Source organism: Mustelus asterias, chromosome 26, assembly GCF_964213995.1.
Source record: "Mustelus asterias chromosome 26, sMusAst1.hap1.1, whole genome shotgun sequence".
NCBI lineage: Eukaryota > Metazoa > Chordata > Chondrichthyes > Carcharhiniformes > Triakidae > Mustelus > Mustelus asterias.
Window position 1 is genome coordinate 34,503,875 of NC_135826.1, and position 19,159 is coordinate 34,523,033.

At 42.8% G+C, this 19,159-nt stretch overlaps 1 protein-coding gene across 1 annotated transcript in view; it reads left to right on the plus strand.

The window, feature by feature from the left end:
- The window catches only part of adamts10 (ADAM metallopeptidase with thrombospondin type 1 motif, 10), a 147,560-nt gene that overhangs the window by 17,002 nt on the left and 111,399 nt on the right, over positions 1 to 19,159 (plus strand). Inside the window, exons 2-6 of the mRNA XM_078198785.1 lie at positions 3,910 to 4,274; positions 8,753 to 8,915; positions 13,246 to 13,463; positions 16,759 to 16,842; positions 17,791 to 17,936. Coding sequence (XP_078054911.1) covers positions 3,910 to 4,274; positions 8,753 to 8,915; positions 13,246 to 13,463; positions 16,759 to 16,842; positions 17,791 to 17,936 — 976 coding nt within the window. The remainder of the gene's footprint in view (positions 1 to 3,909; positions 4,275 to 8,752; positions 8,916 to 13,245; positions 13,464 to 16,758; positions 16,843 to 17,790; positions 17,937 to 19,159) is intronic.

Genomic DNA, 19,159 nt, shown 5'->3' on the forward strand with positions numbered 1-19,159 from the left:
AACAGATAACATAATTGAGAAGCCCATGATTATCGTGAAGCGCAAATCAAGGCCACTCAAAAGAACGCCTCAGCTCATTTTTGATTCATTTGTTAACCGGTCTATATTCATTGAAAGTTTAAAACAATTCAAATATAAATGTTTTGTGTGCTTTGTTGAAGTATATATTTGGTTGCCAGCCTTTTATGAATCTAACAGCTAGTTACATAAATTCACAGTGCCCTGGTCAATTTATTTGAAAGTATTTTCCAGCCTGACTTTTCGCTGCAGCAAGTCAGGCAGCTCTCTGCAGAGAAAGAAACCAGAGCTAACTTTCCAGGTCAATGGCCTTCCGTCAGGACCTCTGATGAAAGATCATCAGCTTGAAGCATGAATTGTTTCTTTCTCCCCTCAGATACCTGCTGATCTGCAGAGTATTTCCAGCATTTGTTCAGTATTTCAGATTTCCAGTATCCGCAGTGTTCTGCTCTGGATTGTGGCTTTAGCTATCACCTGTTCTATCACTTTCTTCCCTGCTTAAGACCAGATGAGGGAACCCATTTACATAAGAACACCAAAGAAAGATGAGCAGGAGTGGGCCAGTTGATCCCTCGAGCCTACTACACCATTCAGTATGAATTTGGCTGATGTTCTACCTCAGTTAGGCCCTGCCACAGTATCCTCAAATCCCTTGGTATCCGAAAGTTTCTCTATTTCTAACTCAATGAGCATAGAGTCATAGAGGTTGGAAACGGGCCCTTCGCCCCAACTTGTCCATGCCGCCCTTTTTTTTTAAACCCCTAAGCTAGTCCCAATTGCCCGCATTTGGCCCATGTTTGACCCATGCACTAACTCATTTGAGCGCAGAAATGTTTCCTTGTCTCAATCCCAAATAGCCAAACCCGTATTCTGAGACCGAGACCCCAGATTCCAGACCCTCCAGTCAGGGAGTCTACATGCAGCAGATGATGCCTTGGGTTAGTTTTATAAGAAAAAAAAACTATTTTACATGGACAGGGCCTTCATTCACATGGCTAGTACCTCCTGAATAGGGGAAACGGATTGATACAATGGGGCCGGGTTACTGTCTCCTCCCACACTAGTGGTCCACTGTATTTGGAGACTGGAACCCTCTGCTCACTGTGGAGTTCTTTGCCACCAGGGTCATGTAATCATGGGTGGCTGTAAAATGTTCTAAACTTGTGTCTTCATTCTTCGGGCAAAAATACAGGTACCCATCATGAAATGCTTCATTTTTTATATTCATTCTATGGGATGTGAGTGTCACTGGCTGGTCCCAGCTTTTATTTCCCATCCCTAACTGTCCTCCATTTCCAAAGGTATTGAGAGTCAACCACATTGCTGTCGGCCTGGAGTCACATGCAGGCCAGGCCAGGTAACGACAGCAGATTTCCTTCCCTAAAGCACATTAGTGAACCAGACCCGTTTTTACGACAATCGAAAATGGTCATCAGTAGACTTATAATTCCAGATTTTTCCTGAATTCAAATTTCTCCATCTGCCATGGTGGGATTCTAACCCGGGTCCCCAGAGTATTATTCTGCATTACTGGATTCTAGTCTAGGGACAATACCACTACGCCACCACCGTATTTGAATTAATAGCTTTAAAATCGTGGACAGGGAGGTTGCAGATTTCTGGCAAAACCTCTTCTTCATGAGGCCCTCCCAGTGAAAGAGTCCCAGGAAAACGTTTCCCATGTTTTTGCACCTTTTGAGTAAAATAGGCATTTGATAATTTGCAAAATAGAAGTACACTAGGTGTTTTTGATGACATACAGCATGGATTGTATTGTATCATGTTATTTGTTACAATGGAAACTCTGATATCTTGAGAAAAGCCATTGGCATTCCACTGATCCTAAAATATTGTTTCGAATCAATAAATCCCTCTGGAAATTTGATCATTTTTATTACCGAGAATACCTTCAACAGAGTTAAAAGTCATGTTAATATCTTCAGTTGCACATTTTTGAATTAAAAGTTTATTTATTAAAGTTAATTAATTAGTCACAAGTAGGCTTACATTAGCACTGCAATGAAGGTACTGTGAAAATCCCCTAGTAGCCACACTCCGGCACCTGTTCGGGTACGCTGAGAGAGAATTTAACATGGCCAATGCACCTAACCAGCACGTCATTCAGACTGTGGGAGGAAACTGGAGCACCCGGAGGAAACCCACACAGACACAGGGAGAACGTGCAGACTCCACACAGAAAGTGATCCAAGCCAGGAATCGAACCCGTGTCCCTGGCGCTGTGAGGCAGCAGTGCTAACCATTGTGCTACCGTGCTGCGATGTGTTACCAGTCTGTTTCAATTGTTCAAGTAACAAGATCCTTTTATAAAGTGGTGTCTCCTGTTGAAACATATCACATCACATGTCCTTTCCTCAAAAGAAGTTTTCACAAATAAACTTCCAATTTCAAACTTCCGAAAAATGCATTTCCAATTTGAGGCATTTCTTTATTTCAACTTTCATTTATAAAGAATGCCAGATGATGCTCCTTAAATCGTGGTCGTCATGGAAATGTGAGCTCCCACTGTATCCTTTTAGTGATGGAAATATATCTTTATATCCAGCTTTTGTTAAACTGAAGAGCTGGAGCTGGGGTCATCATGATTTATTTTTCAAACATTAGCCTGCTATGTCAACTGTCATGCAAGTGAATTTCTCGAAACACTGTCAGTCCAATACTTTACTGTAAGTGAATTCTCACGTGACATTTTTGAACAGTAAAAGAATCCAGGGTTATGGTGAGTGGACAGGTAAGTGGAGCTGAGTCCTCAAAGATCAGCCATGATCTTATTGAATGGCGGAGCAGGCTCGAGGGCCAGATGGCCGACTCCTGCTTCTAGTTCTTATGATATCCTGATCTGAACAAAAACATGCGATTTTTGGCAAATTGAAATTTGTATTTTTTGACAATGACCTTTTTTTCCCGCTTTCTGCTCATGCTGACATTCTCAATGGCAGTGATTGGGAAAAATTATACCTTATTTGGTTAAGAATCTAACCATGATGATCTATCACTGCATCATCTTTGGCGTAACTCAAATGGTAGCAAACTGACCTACCATTGTAGATGCCACAGCACTGACTGAAGATCAAGGCCAGAATTCTTTGGACTCGCCCGCGGTTGGGATTTTCCGATCCCGCTGCAGGGAATGGAGATTTGGCAGAGCGCCAAATTCTCCATTCTCACTGGCAGCAGTAGTGAGGGTCACGAGACTGGAGAATTCCAGTCCAAGGTTTGCTTCTCTTTTAGTGAGTACGTTTTGGTGATTTTTAAGATGGGGTTTCTTAATGAAAAAGCTCTCCGTGGAGAAAGTTATCATTAATGGGACATTCAGGCCTACAAAAGCTTACTGTCTGCCAATCAATCATGAAGTCACATTGAAGAAACTTCAACGTGGTCCATATGACCAAACTGTTTCAGTTTAAAGAGTATTGTAGAAGGATAAAAGTATATAATTGGGCAGGACTTTTTAAAAAAAGAAACTACATTTATTTTTGTTAGTGGTGGCACAATGGTTAGCACTGCTGCTTCACAGCGCCAGGGACCTGGGTTCAATTCCGGCCTTGGGTCACTATCTGTGTGGAGTTTGCACATTCTCCCGGTATCTGCGTGGGTTTCCTCCAGTTTCTTCCCACTCTCCAAAGATGTGCGGATTAGGTGGATTAGTCATGCTAAATTGCCCCTGAGTGTCCAAAGATGCGGAGGTTAAGGGGAATAACGGGGGCTACAGGGATAGTAAGATGAGCCAATGCAGACTCGATGGGCTGGATGGCCTGCCTCTGCACGATAGGGATTCTATGTCTATGACTAAAAGGTGTCTGTACTGAAGGGATAGATTTAAGTGGCAACATCTGTAACTGAATAACAAAAAAAACTTTTTTTTTAACGCAGAAGAATTCCTGTCAACTCTTGAACACTATGAAATAGCAATTCCAGTCCGAGTTGACCACAATGGAGACTTCCTAAGCTATAATGTAAAAAGTAGCCATGAACTGCGATCAAAGAGAAGCTTACCTGCGTTTCAACATGAGCCAGTTGAGCAGCAAGTTTATTACAAAGTATCTTCACATGGATTGCACTTCCTTTTAAACTTGACTTTACACATTAATCTGGTATCAGATTATTTTACTGTAGAATATTGGAAAAGAGATGGCTTGGAATGGAGGCACGATTATATGGATGAATGTCATTATTTGGGACATTTAAGTGATCTCCAGGGAGTCACAAAAGTTGCTTTAAGTAACTGTAATGGATTGGTAAGTTATTGATTTCTCTGTTAATGACCCAGTCATGCATTTTTTTTTCACGAGCACAAACTGAGTGCATCAGTTAACAAATACAGTTTAACTTCAGGAGAAATAAACCCGTGTTTTCCAGCCTTCCTTGATTAGTTATCGTGCAACATTAAGTGAATAATTTGGCCAAAATAAAGGTGGAATACAGTTTTCGTTTCCAAATTGTTAATCAAGAGGGCAAACCTCAGGCCACAATTCTAATAACGTGACCACAATTAAGTAAAGGATCCTTGTCCTCATTGTCACAAAAGTGAATCTATCCTAGTTTTCGCCAATTGTTTCAAAATCGGGTACATCATTAAAAACAAAATCCCTCCTTCCTGTATACTAGCTCTGTATGTGATGTTATTTCATGTTACAGCGGTTTAAGTGTATACTCTGCCCCTTTAAATAACATTTTGCAGACTCAACTAGGCACGACCGGCTTCAGAAGTTTAGCTCCAACAATTGCTACACTGGTTGTCGAGGTTCGCGCTTCAGCAGAAGCAGCATCTGTTACAACGATGGTGGTTTCCTCAACAGCTGTTAACTTTTGTCTCTCTCTCTCTCTCTCGAGACTATGCAGAAGTGGTCCAAAATCTATTTTGTCCTCCTTTTAACCCATTAGGCAGTAACCAATAACGGCATTAACCCTTAAGTAGGTTTAACTCTTGAGGAATGTCTGTTGACAACATGAAGTATTTGTAAATCATTACTCTAACAGTCTCACTGAGCTTTATCTTCTGTATTTACTATTTTGTGTCATATGAAATGTATTTCATTTCCCCCTTGAACCTATTTATGTTTTCTAAAGCCAATTAGTAATAATCATCACACAAACAGACAATATAGGAAAATCTCAGCAGGTTTGATAGCATCTGTCGAGTCTGGTGACGAAGGGTCATTTAGAATCGAAACGTTGGCTCTATTCTCTCCCCACAGATGCCGTCAGACCTGCTGAGATTTTCCTGTATTTTCTGGGTTTTGTTTCAGATTCCAGCATCCGCAGTATTTTGCTTTTATCTTAGTACTAATAATCATCCTTGTTAGTTTTATCCATAGGTCTTACCACTCATTGGATGAAAAGGTCCAACTGATTTCTCTTACTGCTAAATTCCTGAACGTTTAATTTGTGCTATGAGATGTATGCTTGATGTGTGCATGTATAGTTTATTTTACTTATTAGTGTCACAAATAGGCTTACATTAACACTGCAATGAAGTTACTGTGAAAATCCCCTAGCCGCCACACTCCGGCACCTGTTCGGGTACACTGAGGGAGAATTTAGCATGGCCAATGCACCTAACCAGTACGTCTTTCAGACTGTGGAAGGAAACTGCAGCACAGGGAGAAAACCCATGCAGACACGGGGAGAACATACAAACTCCACACAGACAGTGCCCAAGCTGGGAATGGAACCCGGGTCCCTGGCACTATGCCACCGTGCTGCCCATTTACGGAGGTGAAACATGGATTTCCCTGGTTATTTAAAAATGTCATCATCCTTTCCTTACAACATGATAACATGTGACCTCTTGTGACAAATTATTCATGCATTTCCTTTTTTTTAATTTTAAGTAAGATTCTAAGAAAATTCAGACCTCCAATTTTTTTTGTTCCGAATGAGTCTAATAGTTAAAGCCCTGGGACTGCTCTATAAAGTGCTTCATTTTACCTGACACCACATATTTGTTAGTCAGCAAACATGCAAAGGAAGGCTCAGGAGAAATAAAATAGCATTCTATCACTAATAGAATAGGACGTGGGGACGTGTTAAAGTCACGATTATAAATGTTGAAGGCAAGAAAATTAAGCAAAACCTTGCAGGGGGTCCCAGCATCAATTCCTCAAATATCATCTGTTGCACTTTATTGGTCAACTCAGAAAGTGCTAAATGCTATCTTTAGGTTAGTAAACACTAAGCTGGAACATTCTGTTCAGCTAGATTTTCCATCTACACTCATCGTGCTGCTGCTGTAAACAGGGGCAGGAGAAACTAACAGTGTGAGATTTTAGCTATGGAGCCGTTATCCTCAGTATTGCTTCATTTTAAAGATGGTATGCAGGTTGAGTATTCTGTTTTGAGAAATAACCAATAATATCACACAGGGAAATAATGGTGCTCACTGCTGATCTTGAAGATTCCCTGACAATGTGAATCTCGTGCCAAGTGAGGGCAATCTCCAGGCACCCAGCAACGGAGATGTCATCAAGAAGGGTAAAGACCAATCCCATTGAAGAATTCTCAAACAGCAGATCAGAAAGTACAATGCACATTCGAAGTTGAAATCTCAAAACTTCAAAATAAATACATTAAAGTAATGGAATTTTTATCATAATGGAGACATCTGACATTACGCAAATATAAAATTAGTTTTTCAAGGGCAGAGAGGTTAAGCAGCAGTTATGACTTAATATGCCATTAAGAGCCCGGTTACATCTAATTAACAAGGGTTTTATAACCACTCCTAGAGCATAAAAGGGGAATCATAGAATTCCTACACTGCAGAAGGAGGCCATTCGGCCCATCGAGTTTGCACCGACTCTCTGACAGAGCATCTTGCCCTGGTCCAATTTCCCGCAACCCCACATATTTATTCTGCTAATCCCCCTGATCTACACATCTTGGGACATTTTACCATGGCCAATCCATCTAACCTGCACATCTTTGCTCCATTCCATTCAGTCATTTCCAAATATTGCAGTCTGCAAGGGCTTCAACAAGACACTGTGTGGAGGAGAAGGAAATCAATGATAGATACATCTGGATTTGCGGGTTTAACCATGCAAATGTGTTTTGTTGTCAGTTTTACATTTGTAATGACAGTAATTGCTGACAGTTTCATCATCATTATAAGAGCAAAATCTAAGCCAATATTGTACAGTCACTTAACAAAATGATTACAATTTGAAAACACAGATTTATGTATACTTAAATGGTCCATATTTTATTTAAATATATCTTGCGGACAGCAAACCTGGGCCAATAATGTATCAAATACCACACTAAGTGTGTCTTCAAGTTCAGTTACCACAATTCCAATCTGTACCTTCTGTCTAAAGGGCCCTTTATCTGTAATGTAAATTATGTTCTGTAGCCCTTGATAGCAGAGTTATAATTTGCTTTTGAGGAGTCGCATTTATTATGATAATGACAGAATAGCACCAATTAAAAAGTATCCTGGACATGTAATTTAGAATAGATACCAATCTGCAGGAACAAGACTGAATTTGTTTCTGTTCCAGATTGTAGTAAGTGCTGATTGAATAAAGATATCAGAGCTGCATTGATTTTTATACATACTGTAAGCGGCAAAAACAGCAATAACAGGAGTTATTTTTCACATTAGGAGTGGCACAGTGGTTAGCACTGCTGCCTCACAGCGCCAGGGACCTGGATTCGATTCCTATCTTGGCTCACTGTCTGCGTGGAGTGTGCACGTTCCCCCCCCATGTCTGCGTGGGTTTGCTCCGGGTGCTCCGGTTTCCTCCCACAGTCCGAAAGATGTGCTGGTTAGGGTGCATTGACCATGCTAAATTCTCCCTCAGTGTATCGAAACAGGCACCGGAGTGTGGCGACTCGGGGATTTTCACAGTAACTTAATTGCAGTGTTAATGTAAGCCTACTTGTGACTAATAAATAAACTTTAAACCTCTCTCTCCTGATCTTCCATTCAATAATCCTCTGACCAAAGCAAACAATGAAATGAAAACTGTCTACTTTTTGTTTGAATTTCATCTTGTCTGTATAATCCATATTTTGAAATGGTTTTAAATATCTGGTTCTGCTACTGTCTCTGCTTATTAAGTCATTTAGCGAGTGGATAACTTGGTTGTTTTCCTATCTACAGAAGTGTACACTTCCCCATAATTACTGCAGGAGAAAAATAGATATTTCCTGGCCAGTCAATGGGAGGGGTGGGAAGATCCAATATGGCACATCTTTGCAACAAACACATTTTTGAGACAGTTTAAACAATCATCTTTACTGTGTATCCTATTGCTGCTTCTATTTTGGTAACCCTTAAATTGGTTCAGTATTTCACAAGTGGATTCTTGATAACTGTGCATCTTTTAACATGTTGAAGCCATTCTGTTTTCTCGCAACCTGTGGTTACAAGTAATGTATGTGCTGGACTGAATACTAACAGGGTCGCTTGATCTTATAAATTGCTTTGCGTTAAGTGTATGTTGCAGGTTCCTATGTGTTGGGACTCGGAACAATACTTAAGAGGGATTTGTTTTTCAAAATCTAGCCACTCTGTCTCATCGCTCAGTTCTCATCTCCGCAATTTTACTAATGTTTTCCTGTCTGGTTTTGGGTGATAGGACGGAATGAAACATCTTACTGATTGATGTTAGATCACAATCATTTGAGTCAGCTCAGGAATAATGCAATGCTTTTATTTGCTTCTGTGTTTGTTAGAATGAGTATCTGTTTGTAATGGTTTTACTTCCAGCATGGTGTCATAGCTGAGGATGAAGAAGAATACTTCATAGAGCCCCTCACCACCGTTAAAATGGCTGAATTCAATTACAGTGAAGGAAGCCCCCATGTAGTTTATAAGCGATCTTCTCTTCCAAACCAACATCGGCACCTTGATGCAACATGTGGAGTTTCAGGTAATGCGGCTGCAACAGATGTGGAGCTGTAATTGCAATGTTTCTAGGTCTAGGCCAGTGAGCTTGACATCAGCAGTGGGGAAGCTTTTAGAGAAGATAGTGAGGGACAGGATATATGCACATTTGGAAGAAAATGGACTAGTTAGTGACCGCCAGCATGGTTTTGTACAAGGAAGGTCATGTTTCACCAACTTGATTGAGTTTTTTGAAAAGGTGACAAAGATAATTGAGGGAAGTACTGTGGATGTAGTTTATATGGACTTTAGTAAGGCACTTGACAAGGTCCCATGTGGCAGACTGGTACAAAAACTAACATCACATAGGATTTGGGGTGAGTCGGTTAGATGGATACAGAACTGGCTTGATCGTAGAAGTCAGAGAGTAGCAGTGGAAGGGTGCTTTTCAGAATGGAGATCTATAGCTAGTGGTGTTCCGCAGGGATCAGTGCTGGGACCTCTTTTGTTTGTAGTATGTATAAGTGATATGGAGGAAAATGTGGGGGGGCTGATTAGTAAGTTTGCAGATGAAACGAAGATTGGTGGAGTTGCTGATAGTGCTGGGGATTGTCAGAGGATACAACAGGATACAACAGAGGATAGATAGATTGGAGATTTGGGCCCAGAAATGGCAGATGGCGTTTAATCCGGACAAATGCGAGGTGATGCATTTTGGAGGATCAAATTTAGATGTGAATTATACTGTAAATGGCAGAACCCTTAGGAACATTAACATGCAGAGGGATCTGGGCGTGCAGATCCACAGTTCCCTAAAAGTGGCAACACAGGTTGCCAAGGTGATTAAGAAAGCATATGGCATGCTTGTCTTCATCAGCCAGGACATTGAGTACAAGAGTTGGGAAATCATGTTGCAGCTATATAAAACATTTGGAGTATTGCGTACAGTTCTGGTCACCACACTAGCAGAAGGACGTGGAAACTTTGGAGAGAGTACAAAGAAGGTTCACCAGGATGTTGCTTGGTCTCCAGGGTGTCGACTATGAGGAGAGGTTGAATAAACTCGGATTGTTTTCACTGGAAAGACCGAGGCTGAGAGGAGACCTGATAGAGGTCTACAAAATAATGAGAGGCATAGAGAGGGTGGATAGTCAGAGGCTTTTTCCCAGGGTGGAAGTGTCAATTACAAGGGAGCACAGGTTCAAGGTGAGAGGGGGAAATTTTAAGGGAGAGTTGGGGGGGACATTTTTCAGACAGAGAGTGGTGGAAGTAGTGGTGGAGTAGAATGCACTGCCAGAGGAAGTGTATGAGAATCATAGATTCCCTACAGTGCAGAAGGAGGCCATTTGGCCCATTAAGTCAGCACTGACCACAATCCCACCTAGATCTATCCCCGCAACCCCGTTTACCCTACTAGTCCTCCTGAGATTAAGGAGCAATTTAGCATGGCCAAGCACACATCTTTGGACTGTGGGAGGAGACTGGAACACCCGGAGGAAACCCACGCAGACACTGGGAGAACATTCAAACTCCACACAGTCAGTGATCCAAGGCAGGAATTGAACTTGGGTCCCTGGCACTGTGACACAGCAATGCTAACCACTGTGCCACCATGCTGCCTTATGGTGGAAGCAGGCACATCAGCGACATTTAAGAGGCATCTGGATGAGTACATCGAGGGAATAGAGGGATACCGCCCAAGTAAGGGCAGAAGAATTTTTTTTAAGTTTAGTTGGAGCATCATGATTGGCACAGACTTGGAGGGCCTGTTCCTGTGCTGTACTTTTCTTTGTTCTAAATGATGATTGACAGGTGGAACAGAAGCTGCTTTGCATATACACTCAGCCAGGTTGGAACTGGTCTTCTGCAATGCATCTTGACAGTGACAGGAGGCTCTCTGGCAGGCCAGACGATGCATCCAGCATCTCTGTGTGCATCCTTCTCCCATCCAAGTTCTCATTAGAACTTCCCTGTAGCAGAACTCATCTGCACCCTCACCCTCCAATGAGCTGACAAACGTATCCTTTGGTCTGACAGTAGCCCCGTGACTCACCACGTGCCGGTCCCAACTCGATCATAACCTCCAATTTATATGCAGTGTCAATATCTGAGCAGCTGGCTCTGAGTGTCAGAACAAGTGACGGGGCCTCTTCATCAGTGCTGTGATAAGTTCAGAAGATATAGGAGCCGAATTAGGCCATTCAGCCCATCACGTCTGCTCTGCCATTCGATCATGGCTGATATACTCCTCATCTCCATTTTCCTGCCTTCTCCCCCTTAACCTTTCAACCCATTGCCAATTAAAAATCTGTCTCACTCCTCAAATTTACTCACTGTCCCAGCATCCACCTCACTTTAGGGTAATGAATTCCACAGATTCACAACCCTTTGGGAGAAGTAGTTTCTCCGCAACTTTGTTTTAAATTTGCTCCCCCTTACCTTAAGACTGTGACCTCTCAGCCTAGAATGCCCCACAAGAGGCAACATCCGCTCCACGTCTACTTTATACATACCTTTTAACATCTTGTATCCCTCAATTTGATCTCTCCTCATTCTTCTAAATTTCAGAAAGTATAGGCCTAAACTGTTCAATCTCTCTTCAAAAGACAAACCCCTCATCTCTGGCATCAATCTCGTGAACCTCCTCTGAACTGCCTCCAATGCCATTAAATCTTTCCTCAAATATGTTGACCCCTCTCTCCCTCCCAGCGTGGTGTGCTATAGCTCGGCAGATAGAAGTTCTTCAGTGTCTAAAAGGAAGAAATCAGAAAGGGTGATAGCTTGGAGTGAGGAAAGATGGGTGAGGTGAGAAACAAGGGATCCATGATGATGCTGTCCACAGTTTTCCCTTCATGCCTTATAGCAGGATGAAGGTGAGCTGTAAGTTGAGAATGGGCGTAAGGCAGGAACATACCATCATCCAGAATGTTCTTCAGTGATGCAGAATGCCATGGGGTTAGTTACAGCTGGCCCAATGCTATGAAGCACCATCTCCTCCCATAGGTCTCAGGAAATGCAGACACCTTGTTCCCCCACCAATTCTGCTCTGCTCTTAGTGCTTATGGGTGACCTTATCCTGCAAGACAGAGGGAAGAACGTCAGTGTTTGGGTGTTGTAAGCGCCACAGCTGGAGGTTTACAGAAGCAACAGTTTCTGGAGGTGAGGCTGGTGGGTGAGGCTGAGTGGAGTTTCTGAATGGTGGCCGTGGGGGTGAGTGCCTGGGATTGCAGATTTGTGAGTTTTGGGAGAGAGGTGCATTGAACAACGTGCGAGGTTGGTGGTACGATGTGTGTGTGGCCCTTTGAAAATGCATTCGCTGATTTTATTACCCAGGTGAGGCATTGTTTCCTGGTCCTCAAGATCAGACTCCTAGCATTAACCTCTCTGGCCACCAACTCCCATTCCATTTGGACGGCATTCATTGAGAAAATCCAGCTAGCTACGCCAAACACTCCCCTTCCCCAGCTCCATGACGAAAGATTTTTGCACCCTATCTGTGAACCTGGAGGCCTGCTTAATCCTCTGGTGCTCCAATTGTGCAGCTCCTACATACAGCAATACTGGTGCCAACAGTAGCTCCCTTGGCACAGTGGTTAGCACTGCTGCCTCACAGCACCAGGGACCCAGATTCGATTCCTGGCTTGGGTCACTGTCTGTGTGAAGTCTGCATGTTCTCCCCGTGTCTGCTTGGGTTTCCTCCGGGTGCTCTGGTTTCTTCCCACAGTCTGAAAGACGTGCTGGTTAGGTGCATTGGCCATGCTAAATTCTCCCTCAGTGTACCCGAACAGGTGCCGGAGTGTGGCAACAAGGGGATTTTCACAGTAAATTCATTGCAATGTTAATGGAAGCCTATTTGTGACACTAATAAACTTAAAAATACTACAGAGCACAGTGCCCCTTTAATACAGACAGACTGCCTTAAAGAGGAGCAGGTCAGCTGCACCATATGCTCTCAGGCCATGGTTCCAGCTTCTGACTGAGCACTCAATCAGCCAGTGACATTCAGGTAAATGAGGTGGCAACACCAGGTTTGCAAACTTGCTGCACAGAATGATCACGGGTCACGACCGCCACACCTGAAAACAGGCCATAATGAAATTTTAACCCTGAATCCTTTATCACCTTACGGAGTAGGGATGATATTCCACCTCGCTGTTGGTCTTGTGAATTTAGTTGAAGTGATGAATTTTGCCTCCCAAACTCTCGCCAAGTAGAATTTTCAGATGATGTCAAAAGGGCAACTGATGGGAGATGTAATAACTCTGGCTACAGTGATAATGCGTAATGATGAAATTATTCAACTCCCATGCTCAACATGGTGCTTACTCTTCACACAAGAGGTATAATTTTGAATGCTTACAGTGGTTCTGTTCCAGATGAGAAACCAGGGAAAGGAAGATCTTCATGGCTGAGGAATGTCCAGACTTCAGCAGTGACTCTTTCACCAAATAAGACTCTGAGAAATCAGCTACAATTGAAAAGATCAGTCAGTCAAGAACATTATGTAGAAACCTTAGTAGTAGCAGATAAGATGATGGTTGGATACCATGGACGAAGAGACATTGAGCAGTATATTCTCTCTGTTATGAACATTGTAAGTATATTTCATTTTTTCACTCTTCATTGCACCTTCAAATGCAACTTCCCTTCCACTTCATGTAAATTTGTTTGCATTTTTTCCTCTCACACCCTCCTGCAGCCCTATTAGAAAAATGTTGTCATGTTCTTTCAGTACCTATATATGGTATATTCTCACATCTCTGTCAATGCTATCCTCAATGAGGCTCCAGGGGTAACATAGAACCCCAACACTGTGGAAGGAGGCCATTTGGCCCATCTCCACTGGCAACAATCCCACCCAGGCCCTATCCCCATATCCTCACATATTTATCCTGCTAGTCCTCCTGACACGAACGGGCAATTTAACATGGTCAATCCACCTAACCCGCACATCTTTGGATTGTGGGAGGAAACCAGAGCACCCAGAGGTGGCACGGGAAGAATGTGCAAACTCCAGACGGACAATCACCAGAGGCCGGAATTGAACATAGGGCCCTGGCGCTGTGAGGCAGCAGTGCTAACCACTGTGTCACGGTACCACCCATGGGATGAATTACTTTCCAACTTTACCTTTCATTCCTTGTGGGAATGTTTCATCTGTTTTCTCAGCATCCTGTTTTCCAGTACAAGTGAGATGGTGCTATTATAGTGGGTCACATAATCAATGTGGTCTTGGGTTGGGAACAGATGATATTGCGAGATCAATATCCTACATCAGCCTAGTGCTTTAAATAATATCTTTGATGTTTAACACCAGTGAGGTGTATTAAAAACCTGTTATGTGTGTGAATATAGCTTTTCCCGATCTATTTGTGGAATCAACATAGTCACGACATATAATTCGACCTTTGAAACTTCGAAAAAATCCTCCCAAAAATGGGGATTGAATAATACACCCAGTACAAAATGTGAACCACTGGCTTTCTATTTGTTGCTTGTGATACATAGTCTGATCTGTTTGGGCTTGTTTTAAACTCCCATGCATCTTCCTGGCAACATGGCCTGCATTGCCTGCTTGATCCCATGTGCTGACTTATAAAGCGAGTAGAAACCTAAACATGTATCTCAGAGATGAAAAGTTCAGGCCAACTCCTAATGCGAGTATCGCCCTAACATGCATATATCACCTGTAAAATTGGGGGAGGGGAGTGCAGGGATCAATGTCTACATCAAGTATAGGTCTAAACATATTTGCAGTGAAAAACTGGGGGAGTCTTATATGCCGGGTTAACTTATCTACTGGGAATTAAGGTAAATAAGAAGGCACATTTTTGCTTCCAATATGACCACTGCACTAAGTCAGTTAGGTTTGCAAAGAAAATGGAAAGCTTCAATAAGTTGCGGAGCTAGAAATGAGTTTTCGACTGTGATGGCAGAATTACAAATATTAAAAGTTTTAAAAATGTCTTTTAAAAGTTTATTTATTAGTGTCACAAGTAGGCTTACATTAACACTGCAATGAAGTTACTGTGAAAATCCCCTAGTCGCCACACTCCGGCGCCTGTTTGGGTACACTGAGGGAGAATTTAGCAAGGCCAATCCATCTAACCAGCACATCTTTGGACTGTGGGAGGAAACCCACGCAGACACGGGGAGAATGTGCAGACTCTGCACAGACAGTGACCCAAACAAGGATTCGAACCTGGGTCCCCGATGCTGTGAGGCAGCAATGCTAACCACTGTGCCGCCGTGCCGCCCATGGGATGAATTGATTTTAAAGTTTACCCTTCATTCCCTGTGGGAATGTTTCACCTTTTTTCTCAGCATCTTGTTTTCCGGAACAACTGGGATGGTGCTATTATAGTGGGAACAGTCCAGAGTTCCCTTTCAAATGTTGTTGTGTGCGCTGTCAGGTTTTCCCTTGAAATTGTTTTGCGCAGCTGCTCTGCAGTCCTGCACATACAGTGTTCATAACAGAACAAGTCCTGTGCAGCACCTTCCAGACTCTTGAGCATCTGCAAACCTGCGCAACTTAATGGCATCTTTGACCCAGACCCATTTTGAATCTCGGGCCAGGCAGATATTTCTCTTTGGTAATCCCGCCATTGATTCATGTCCATCTTTAATAGTGGCTGGGAAAATCAGAGGCTCCTTCTCCCTGTACTACAATTTAGCATATCACCTTCTCTTGTGGAGTGATTGCCAATCACCTTTCTTTTCTGAAAGGGGGCAAATAGTTTGGACGGTTACAAAAAGAGAGGGGGAAAAAAGTAATTTAGGAATAAGTACTGAGTCCATTTTAGCAAACTTCTGTAACGCAAATGTTCAACCTCAGTTACTGCAAAGAAAATTTAGTATGTGGGTTGTGTTTCTATTGATAGTGAGCTCCCACTTTGAAAACATTAGGCCCAGCTTAAGCTGTAGAGAATATCAGACTCTCAGAAAGCACCAAACTACTTTGGTAGCCCATTTGAGTACGAAGGATTAACTATATAAAAAAAAAAATTCATAATGGGGTGGCATGGAGGCAGAGCGGTGAGCACTGCTGCCTCACAGTGCCAGGGACCCAGGTTCGATTCTGGCCTTGGGTCACTGTCTATGTGGAGTCTGCACATTCTCCCCGTGTCTGCGTGGGTTTCCTCCACGTGCTCCGGTTTCCTCCTCCAGCCGAAAGAAGTGCAGATTAGGTGGATTGGCCATATTCGTGTCCAAATATGTGTAGGTTAGGCCAGGTAAATATGCGGGGTTACGGGGATAGGTCAGAGGGGAGGGGCTAGGTGTAATGCTCTTTCGAAGAGTCGGTGCAGACTTGATGAGCTGAATGGCTTCTTTCTGCACTGTGGGGTTTCTATGGATAATTATTTTGTCCAGGTGTTGTGTAGGGTAGAGGTTTCCAAATGGTTGCCAGCGATCCACTTGCAACCTGCAAGCCCTGACAATCTGCCCCACAATTACCCAGCAGTCCATTATCCGTCCTAATCAATTGCTTTCTCGATTTGAAATTGCGATTAGGAAGGAAATAACTTGATGCTTTCACCTCATTGGTGGACAAATCCTATAATCTTGGTCATAACATCTAATGGTTTCTGCAACTTAGATTCAGGCAGGTGGGGAGATGAAATAACCAATTATTCCATTGGATGCCCAGGTAATGTTAGAGCTTTTGGGTGGGTAAGGGACATAGAATTGGCATGTATCTGGCAGCCTGTTCTGTGTGCAAAATGCTTGTGAGCGACTTCAATCATGGGTGCAGTTTTTTTGTGCAATCCCCCAATTAAAGTTTGAAAAATAACTCCATGCCCGGGTCAGCTGTGAGAATGAAAGTGTCAACTGGCACCAATTTCATTTTTAAGACTGTTTGTTTTTTTCTTTTGTTTTCTGGAGGTCAGGTTGCCAAACTTTTGCAAGACTCTAGTATAGGAAACATTGTGAATGTGGTCGTAACTCGACTCATCTTGCTTACAGATGACCAGGTAAGAATAACTCTTGTGTGCTGTCCTGTTAGATCTCTTTTCCCCTAACAATTGCAGTACTCCCCTGGCTAGCCTCCTAACCCACACTCCAAAAGCTTCAACTCATCCTTTTGATTTGATTTATTATTGTCACATGTATTGGTATACAGTGAAAAGTATTGTTTCTTGCGCACTATACAGACAAAGCATACCGTTTATAGAGAAGGAAAGGAGAGAGAGCAGAATGTAGTGTTACAGTCATAGCTAGGGTGTAGAGAAAGATCAACTTAATGTGAGGTAGGTCCATTCAAAAATCTGATGGCAGCAGGGAAGAAGCTGTTTTTGAATCGGTTGGTATGTGTCCTCGGGCTTTTGTATCTTTTTCCCGATGGAAGAAGATGGAAAAGACTAGTTAACTTTCTGGCACTTAATGGAAACCCTACAGTGCAGAAGGAGGCCATTGAGCCCACCAAGTCTGCATCGACAATAACCCCACCCATTTACCCCAAGACACTAAGGGGCAATTTACACATCTTTAGACACAAAGGGGCAATTCAGCATGGCCAATCCACCTAATCCTCACATCTTTGGACTGTGGGAGGAAACCGGAGCACCCGGAGGAAACCCACGCAGATACGGGGAGAATGTGCAACCTCCGCACAGACAATGACCCAAGTCGGGAATTGAACCCAGATTCCTAGCGCTGTGAGGCAGCAATGCTGGCCACTGTGCCGCCCCACCTGCGGCGAGCCATTGCAAGAAGCGGGGGCATGGGGCTCCCCAGCTGGTAGACAAGACCCCTATCACCTTTATTAAATACTGCCCATGGTTTTTGTCTCTGATCCCCTGTATTTGCAAATGTTAGCTTTCATAGAAATTAAACACCACTGCTAAAAGTAGCATTTAGAATTGTAAAAACAATGCTGAAATGAGATTGTAATTTTATCGTATTTTCTGTTCATATTTTAGCCAAACTTGGAAATAAATCATCACGCTGGTAAATCACTTGATAGTTTTTGTAAGTGGCAGAAATCTATTCTTTCCCGCAATGGTAATGGAAATGCTATCCCAGACAATGGAATCGCTCACCATGATAATGCTGTACTTCTCACCAGGTCAGTCATCTATCGTAACAATAGCTGAATTTTGTTAAAGAAAGACATCTAAAGCCTTGAATTCCAAATGTAGTTCCCCTGTTGCCTTTTACAGTTTTTTTTTAAAAACCCTTGCATGCTGTTTATACTCATGCAAATGTCATTTTTTTAAGACCATCTTTTTCAGCCAGAAGTCATGGGGTTGACTTTTTCACGGGGAATGTTTTGAAGGATTGACAAGTGTGCTTGACTTGGACATCGGATGGAATGAAGTTTTTTTTTAAAAAAAGAATTCACGTTAATTAAGATTCATAACCTGATCTTTTGAACAAAAGAAAACAAAACTTTAATGTTTAAATACTTTAAGCATTTATTTCCCAGTATGCAATGAAATCGAATCATTAATATCTCCCAGATTATGCTTCAGATTTGGGCTTTCTCACATGTGTTGGGATACAGTGGCGGTATTGTATATACAGTATGTTTTGTCTGTATAGCGTGCAAGAAACAATACTTTTCAATCTATACCATACACATGAGGCGTATGAAAAGTTGTTTGTTGGGGGGAGGGAGGAATAATCAGAGTCTATTTTTACATGAATATACAGTATTTATACTTTTTTCAAAAGAACTCCCCATGTATGTTCCAATTTATTTGGGCACAGGGCTCTGTCCCAGCATTAATTTGAACCCAAATAGAATATAGAATCCTTACAGAAGGAGGCCATTTGGTCCATCGAGCCTGCACCAACCACAGTCCCACCCAGGTCCTATCCCCTGCAACCCCATTTACCCTGCTAGTTCCCCTGGCACTGAAGGGTAATTTAACATGGCCAATCAATCTAACCCGCACATCTTTGGAGTGTGGGAGGAAACCGGAGCACCCGGAGGAAACTCAGGCATACATGGAGTGAATGTGCAAACTCCACACAGACAGTGACCCAAGCCGGGAATTGAACCCGGATCCCTGGTGCTGTGCGGCAGCAGTGCTAACCACTGCGCCACCGTGCCGCCAATGAGGAGTGCTTGTTTTTTTTTGTCCAATCAATTGGTCACGATATTTTTTATCTTTGTTAACCTTTGTGGGTGGCATGGTGGCACAATGGTTCGCAATTCCAGCCTTGGTTGACTGTCTGTCTGTGTGGAACATAGAACATAGAACATAGAACAGTACAGCACAGAACAGGCCCTTCGGCCCACGATGTTGTGCCGAGCTTTATCTGAAACCAAGATCAAGCTATCCC